This window comes from Lytechinus pictus, chromosome 16, assembly GCF_037042905.1.
Source record: "Lytechinus pictus isolate F3 Inbred chromosome 16, Lp3.0, whole genome shotgun sequence".
Lineage (NCBI taxonomy): Eukaryota > Metazoa > Echinodermata > Echinoidea > Temnopleuroida > Toxopneustidae > Lytechinus > Lytechinus pictus.
In genome coordinates, this window is record NC_087260.1 from 8,774,701 (window position 1) to 8,783,644 (window position 8,944).

Consider the following 8,944-nt stretch of genomic DNA (forward strand, 5'->3'; position numbering starts at 1 on the left):
GAAGATCATCGTGATGAAGAAGAAGTAGCCCCGCCACGATGGGAAACTGTCAGTCACTTTATACATGATAAAGACCCAGCCTTCCAGAGAGGCACTCTCATACACTGTGAAGATACTTACACCTTCAAGAATAAACCAAAAAAAATATATTGAATCAGGCAAAAAAATATATTTTCACCACCTACAGTAGTATATACAGTAGTGCCTTATACTGCAACATATTGGATGGTTACGTGACATTGGCTCTGGTGACAATTGCTCTAATGGAAAATCTGCAAGTTAAGCCAAACATAAAATGTAACCTCCAAAACTACCGGTAAATAAAACCTAATCCTTACCTTTACATGATTCTGAACCAAAAAACTCTACTACATTGCAAACTCTAACCCTATGCCCTCTGAGATATTAAGACCGGAGCAAATTTTACAGAACCAGGGCATTTGTGAGCATTTAGGGGGTGAAATCGCCCCCAAGCACCCATGGGTTTTTTCTGTGTATTGAATAATTAATTGATTGAAGATCAGGATACTGGAACTATGAATGCAGCCTGTAAAACAGGGTGCTAAGATATACATGTATATTTGTATCATAGCTGACCATTTTCAAGGTATAGCATGAATCATGAAATCTAAGCTGGAAAGCAATCATACTGAAGATCACCAACACAGATATGCATATGTGGGACACTGTATCCCTATCACTTGAAACACAACTGGCTGGAATCCCATGCTTATTTTGCCTATTTTTCAGCAATTACAACTTTTCTTCCAGAATTATAATTTTAATAATAATAATAATATGCAACATTTAAACTGTTTAAACTGATTTTCATATTGTTACAACTGGCATTAATGTTAAGAATATAGGATATTTAGGATATAGGATAATTAATGTGGAAACCTGGCTCATGCTGACCTATATGTCTGAAGCTATTGTATCCCTGTACTGCTGGAGTCAGTATGATGTTCCTGCATACCATCCCCATTGGACACTGAGAACCAATCTCTTTCTCTAAATTACAATGAGTGTCTGGAATAGCTAGGTAGTTGACATTCGTACTCCTGCAAGCAACAAAATTGTTGTAGACACGGAATAGAAATGATTAGTAGTTAACAACAAATCAATATTCATGCACTTGATGGCGCTTACATGAACTACAGGCTAAGTCTACCAAGAGAAAGACATGCATTGGGTGAATATCATATTTGACCAGCCACACCAAAACCAACAATAAGTCACCAGGGAAGGTTCTCTGTACATAGACAAAATAGTAAATTGGTCTTCAAAAAGCCAAAATAAGAAAATATAGAAAATCATGAAAACTATTTTCTAAAATTCAGTTTTCAGATTACCTTGAATTTATATAGTGTGGTCTTACCGATGAGCAGTAATTACAAAACATTTGTATAAGTCTCCCGAGAGTTAGCACATTTCCAGGTGCTAATAGTAATAGAATTATTTTCAGGCCAGACTACCCCTGTAACAGAATTCTTACTCAGGACTGTAACTGGTTTGGTTGTCCATTCCCTTTGATCGGTTGTCCATTTCCTTAATTTGGTGGTCCATTTCCTTGGTAGTTTGGTTATACATTTCCATGTTGACACAATGTGTCGACAGATCACCAAACATCTGAACTCCTAGCATTCCATACAACACCAAGAAAAACACCAAGAATATGGTGACACTCCATACCTGCTGACCAGATCGCCTGTAGGGAAAAGAATCATGTACATATGGATAAGGCACAGACCCTGATTGGCGAGCAGTCATACATTGATTAGTCTGTAGAAACAGACCCTGATTAGCATATAGTCATACATGTAGATAAGTCTGCACACACAGACCCTCATTGGCATTCTCATCAACTAGCTGACCTTGAAAGAAGTCCAGCAAAAGTCCTATATTGCTGTGTTGCTTTGTGGTCTTCTCATTAAATCACTTTTTCCTTTTGGGCATTAATAAAAAAATATATATTAAAGCAAAAAGTTTGCGGGGAAAAGGAAATAAAGTTGAGTATTTCGTGTATTGGAGCAAATTCCTTACCCTACAACGCAATGCCATCATTTACACAGCCAATGTGAAACAGCCATGTGTACGTTGTAATTACTATTTTGTAAAGCTTTATAAAATTCATTACTTTGTTTTAGTCCAATCTTTGAACAAAAATTCACAAAGGAGCTCTGGATGATTTTGCCCCCGAAATGCTCAAAAGAGCCCCGGGGAAAAAAAGTGCCCCGGTGAAAAAAAGAGCCCTGGAAAAAAAAAAGAGCCCCTGGAAATTCCAATGCACTGCAATGTTAAAGCTTGGTGGTCACCACAAATATATGTTTGCCTGCCTTTTAGACAACATAAAAAAGGTGAAAAGAGGACTGAAATTTGTTTTCACTTACTTGAAGATTGATTTGACTCTAGCTTTGGGAAGTTTGAACTTGAGATAAACTCTGAAGGATCTGATCATGATGAATGGTCTGGGGGCTCGGAGGATGGTTAATGGTGTGTACTTCTCCACCTTTCCGGCAATTTGGCAGATCTAAGATATTTTTTTATAAATCGAGAAAATAATTTTAAAATGAGGAAGAGAAAATGAAGAAACAGAAGTTTTTACGCAATGTGGAAAGGACTTTTAATAAGTGCAGGTCAACGTTTCGATATGATCAAAATTATGCGATACTGACAAAATATTGAATATAATAGTCTCATCATGACATGTATGTTGATGTATATTGCAGTAACACAATATGAAAAAATAATATTGTTGATTATGAAACAAAAGAAAAATAAAGTGGCTGTAAACATCATCTTAATTTCATCCCATACACTAACATGGGGATTCCCAACTCAATGAGACCTCCTTCACCAAGTCACATGAAATATTATCATGAATTACTCCCAATACAATCAACATACTACATTTACACATCGAAATCATTGCAAGAACATGGACAGATATATGGGCTACTCTCATTCACATTGCCAGTTTGCCACACAAAGGTCACGTACACAGCCGTCAAAATATGACGAGACTCGACAAGCAGCTGTAGGTACATCATGCATTATTGAGTCTCCCGTACCCGGCCAAATCCCTTTAATATCGGGATATTGCACCGGTCTTAACATGTCCTGCACAAGAGGGTGAACTGTAAATATCATACAATACCTGTAACAGAATCGAGACCCACAATGAGAGGACCATAGAAGTGTCAAATCGTCCCCAGTTATCTCGAAGGTAGGCATTATCCCCCTGAAAGAAAGGATAAGAAAATAAATGAATAGGCACATATACTTATTGTCTGTGTTTGATACACTAAGAAAATAACAAACTCATTTATTGTTTGGTCCCGTCTTGGGTTGAGTCGGCATACATGTATATCATCATGATGCAGCCTTGTTGTACTCCGGCTAAGTTTGTTGACAAATGTGGGGGTCACCGAGCAAGCAGGTTACTTACTTGGCTTTTGGGAGATTTTTGTTATGAAGGAGTCCAGTGAGTCTATATTTATTTGTTTATATTTAATGCGTTCCAATCCTTCCACGATTCAAGGGAAGAAACTGTATTAATGAGTATCTCTTTTGACTAGTTGGTGTCAAAGTTTGCGGCTATAAACATTTAAGATTATTCTTTTTAAATCATCATACCAATCATAATTGAATTCCCACATCTTGGGAATAATTGAAGCTTTTAATAAAAAGGGATCAAGCAATATTCAGCTACATGTATGGCATGCATGAGGCAAACAAAAATACTTAGTTGAACAATGAATTAATTTTTTCTAAATAAGATCGATCAGTCTGGATCTGGATGTATACGATGCAGGGCCCTCCTGGGCATAAACGCATTGGGTACTTGACCTGAATTTTGCCGGGACCGGCAGGTGCAATACACCAGGTGAAATACTCTTTGACGAATAGTGTATTGGTTTTAACGTGCATAGGTTGTTCATCTCCTATACATTTGCATCCTTTCCGATGGATGGTGTGTTTTTCCAACTGCATTCACACCTGCACTGAATACAGTGGTGAGGCACGCTAACACACAACCCTAGAGCATCAGACTTTTTTGTCAGACGCGTTTCGGCATCGATCTTATCCGTAACATGCGCTCTAACCGACTGAGCTACACTGCCTCCCTGGATTTTCGGGATTTTCTTTTATACACATATAACCAAAAAAAATCATTAAATATTGGAGGCCAAGTGTTTTGGTTGTGGATTTTGAAAAAAAAAAAAAATGGGTCAGCCTCATCATATCGGGTGGGTCTAATGAGTACAATAAATTTCTATATTTTTGCCAATGCATGTTTAACTTTAAATTTTCGAGATATTTTGGTTGTATGAAAATGGTTGAATTTTCAGACATTTCCATTACAGTGTGGACATACATGTACATTCTAATGTAAAGCAAAATTCTTTTGATAATTTGGGGGGGAAATATATTCCCTCCCCCCACCATGTTATTAAAAATAAAAGTACTTACAAAGATTACTCCTCTGGTGGTCATCTTGGCAATCATTTCAGCGAAGAAGAGGAGGGTGACGACCGAGTCGACAACCAGCGTCATGTACTCCATGAACCTCATCACCTCAAACGTCTTTGGGGTGTTGAAGCAGAGCGAGATGAAACTGACCATGGCAGCCCCTCTGAGCAGCTTCCGAACCCATGGCTGATTCACCCATTGGATCTTGGCATTGTCGGTGATGTTTTCGTCCGCACCATAGTCGGCGATGGCTATGTCATCGCCAAGTCGCGTCGTACTCTGTTTTCTTTTCTTCAGCACCATGGTGAGAGTCTAAAAAATTTTCTCCTCGACGCAAATTCTGTACAACTACAGACTACTGCGGAAGACGTAGGCACTCTTCTGGTGTTAATGTACAGCCGCTTTTATTGTGTCTATTACATGATCATCCTGCAACATAAGAGAAAATTTTCAGATTTTTCAACATTTTGTATTATCATTCCCAACAGAACAAAATAAAATGTTATTCATTACTCGTCTAGTCATTACCATGACATTTGCATACATCATAAATCCAGATATAGGCCTATGTATAAATTCATTTTGGCCATCAGTAAACAAAAGAAAATATAAAAGCAAATAAGGTTTATCGCTAATCAGAACCAAAATGCGTTATGGGATCGAAAAGGGGGCAAACAAGCTAGCTCCGCGCACTGTGGACTGTCCACAGTGCGCGGAGCTAGCTTGTTTGCCCCCTTTTCGATCCCATAACGCATTTTGGTTCTGATTAGCGATAAACCTTATTATCTGTGGAAATCATCATCATCCGTCAAAGTACAGTCCACCAGGTTGGTAAAATGGAGGGAAGGATCCACTAAAAAGCAAATGCTTTATAGTTTGTGGACCCCTCAAGTATTTGACTACAAAGACTGGGAAAACACACAACACAGAACACAAGAACAAAATGAATTAAACAAAAACAAAAGCAAAGGAAAAAGAAAACAAACATGAAGCGACAAAGATACTGCAATTGAAGCAGTGTGACCAATATGTGATCTGCCACCCATTCACCAACAATTAAAGACACAGAGAAAAGGTATCCTCTAAATAGCCAAAATACATGTAGTAATGTGGTCTTCAAAATGCCAAAATTTGAAAATTAGGTCATCTGAAAGAGTAATAATAGGTCAATTCATGTCACATCAACCAGTGGTTGTCATCCAACCCCTTTCAATTCTATTTGCACCCAGTGTTTCCACGGTGCCCGGTGGAATTAGTTTTTTTAGATCAGTGCAAATGGTTTGCTAATTAAGATACAGTCTCCCTATGCAACCAAATCTGAAGCTGGTCGGATGACAAAATGTCAAAAAATGGGTTGATTAGACGTTTTTTTACCCTTATTTTTCTTCATACTGCTGTAAAAATTAAGAAGTTGTAAAGTTGCATAAAATACATGATGAAAGAATTTCTTTGTAACCACTTTTTCCACATTGCTTGGAATTTTCCCAGAGAGGGGGGCAGTCAAATATATTGCTGTACACATGCGTGACCACACATGTGTACACGCATGTGTGCAGCAATATATTTGACTGCCCCCCCCCCCCCCCCCCACCGGGAAGTTCTTTGATTCTCTCACTAAAATGTCCATATTTATTAATCAAGTTCCGGTACGCATGGGTGGGTTGGAATTTAATCAATTTTTACATGCATTTCAAACCTATAACTGTGCTTTTTTTCAGCTCCATAAAATCGGGATTCATTTGGGCAACTTATAAAGACTGCAGAGCTGTGGCAGTCCACACGCAACACACAGTCTAGACAGCTGGCAGCCGTCTGTTTCGAGGAGTTTTTCAACATTTTTTGATTTTTTTAATTTCTCCTCATACACATATGTATTTGGTGAGTGGAGCCAACGTAGTTCAGCGTAACAACCAACATAACAGAGACCGAAGCTTTTGGTCTACACACAGTCATACTCTGGTCGAAACCTCACTCGTCAGAAGGAATGCAAATCCCTGCAACCCCATACTGAGCTATGCACTGCAAATAGCTCACCACACACGATAGCAATGAAGTGGAATTCGAGTTATGCTCACAAATACACACACCACTGATCCGCGCTCACACAGTTCACCGACACACACAGCGGCAACTCCTATACAGCGTAGCGCTAGCGCAGCCGCTACGTTTTCTCCTCATCCAACAAAAATAATGAAATGCTTCTAAATATGTAATCCTATTTTCGGTCATATGCACACATGTTTTCATTTACAAATATCACGAAATGGTGTACAAGCTATTAGTAATCGAAAAAATGCAACATATTTACCTGTTTTGTGAGAAATACTGCAGAATCTCTCCGAAGAGAGGAATCTCTCAAAGTCAGTCATCAAGATGTCGCCATTTTCAGCTGCGTGAATCGTTCATTTACTGAAATAGGGATGTAATTTTTATTAGTAATTTTTATATCTTTATACCTAAAACATAACATTTAAAAAGTATGCTAGAAGAGCAGCAAAAATATAATTACTTATATCTTAGAGGAATTTATTTTAAGAAAATATTGCCGAGTGTATGCAATTTGATTAAAATTTTCTTTTTCAACACGACTATACCCTTATAAAATATGGACTAGTCCATTAATACCATACGATCCGCCTGCATTTATTTGAGTGATTATTCTACATCTACTGTAGATGAAAAAAGCTCTTAAAAGTATTAACATAATTTGCTCTAAGCCAATCAGTTGAAAGAATTTCAGTAGCGTATAACACATACTAGTAATCAATAAAATCACAGACAAATTGTTTTGTGAAATGCTTCTCGTTCCTTGCCTACTTACAAAAATACATGTATATATTTCTCAGATCCGTCTCTACCAAAGTGTCTCTTTGGTTAAATGATGGAACCGTCTCTTTACTAATAAGCCTAATATTCTACAAAGCTATTGACCCGCAAATTCTTTCAACATATAAAAGATTATACAAATGCATTTTAAAGAGAATTTCTTGTGAATGTGAATAAAAATTATATCACTTTTTGCGAGAGTGATCACGAATTTCCTAATTGACCATAGTAGATTGCGAGACAAATGAATACCCTCTAGCGACTATTTCAGTCCGCAATAATGAACCTATTTAGTAAAAATTATATCGTATCTTAAAAATGAAAAAGGCGAAATAATGACAGCAAGTTTCGCAGCAGCTTACAACAACAATGGTCTTTTCTCTTCATTTCTTTTCCCTATTAATCTTAGCAATTCATTTCCGATTTTTCTTGATTTTTTGTCTTTCCCTTAAATACTTTCCCTCATTGTACAGGCCTATAGTTTTAATTCTAATGTATTTTCTATTTAGTTTAGGCTCTGATTATGGTTGCTTTGTTTCCTTTGATCCAGTGGGGCAACAAATGATCCGCAGTCCGAGCAGGGGGGGGGTGGTGATATCACTTGAGGATCCAAGGGGCACAGCCGGCCCATGCCCCCCGCCCCCCCCCCCCCCTTGAGAGGCACAATTAAAACTTGTAATGTAAAAATATCGTTAAAACAGAAGTGTGCCCGCCCCCCCCCCCCTTCGAAAGTGAAGACCTTTTTTCTTTTTCTTTTTTTTTTTGCTTGTCAAATTTTTCCTCGGAAAAATGTCCCCCCCCCCCCCTTCGACAAATCCTGGATCCGCCCCTGGGTGATATAGCAATGAATATACATGTCATTTACATCGCTATCATCGCCCAATTCAAAGTTGAGGCACCCCACACCAAAGGTTATAAATATACGGATTCTATTGGTGATTGCAGTTAATCACGCCTTTATTTTCCCGATTTTTTCAATGGTTTTTATTTTAATTGTGATATAAATAACAGTTTAGCTGACGATGCTTGCCAGTTTGCGAGCGAGCGAAACGTCGAGCAAGCAAATTTCCAGTGAATACTGTATGGTGTCCATACTCTGTTTTTTTTTAGTTAAAACGAGTATGAACTCGAAATTTATCCAATGAAAGCCTTTTTACTAATTTGTTAGATGTGACATAATCAGGAATAAGGGCGCCTTATGAAATGAATTATTATATAGGCCACTCACAGATCACAATATAACTTCCCATAATGTTGGAATCTTGGTGTAAATGAAAATAAGGTATTCCTACCATGAAACATTTTGAATGATATTTAACATTATATTAAGAGATGATGCAACATTCAGAATTCAAAGTTCATTCACATTTCAAACATATAGGGTATTGAGCCAAAAAATGAAGGAGCCTGGCAGACATGGCATATGGAGCAATTTTTTCATTAAAAAAAACTGAGCAAAGCAAGCGAACGAAAAAATATATAGATTTTGACATAATATTTTGAAAATAGTATTTTTCACCCTTTCTTCTCATTACACTTTCTCCTCATGTTACCTATCAGAGAAATATACACCATCTTAATGCTTCAAATTTCATTCGAATCATGGGGTAGGCCTATATTTAAAATACAAACTATCCCCCTCTTC

General features: G+C 37.6%; 1 protein-coding gene across 2 annotated transcripts in view; it reads right to left on the bottom strand.

The window, feature by feature from the left end:
• LOC129279168 (sodium leak channel NALCN-like) overlaps positions 1-6,873 on the bottom strand; it is a 62,910-nt gene extending 56,037 nt beyond the window's left edge. For both annotated transcript variants that reach the window (XM_064111042.1, XM_064111041.1), the window contains exons 1-7: positions 6,782-6,873; positions 4,474-4,902; positions 3,158-3,241; positions 2,391-2,530; positions 1,496-1,708; positions 916-1,061; positions 1-122 (exon numbers count right to left, since the gene is read on the bottom strand). The exon at positions 1-122 is cut by the window's left edge and continues 21 nt beyond it. In XM_064111042.1, coding sequence (XP_063967112.1) covers positions 1-122; positions 916-1,061; positions 1,496-1,708; positions 2,391-2,530; positions 3,158-3,241; positions 4,474-4,776 — 1,008 coding nt within the window. In that variant the 5' untranslated portion in view covers positions 4,777-4,902; positions 6,782-6,873. The remainder of the gene's footprint in view (positions 123-915; positions 1,062-1,495; positions 1,709-2,390; positions 2,531-3,157; positions 3,242-4,473; positions 4,903-6,781) is intronic.
• Between the last annotated feature and the right edge of the window lie 2,071 nt (positions 6,874-8,944).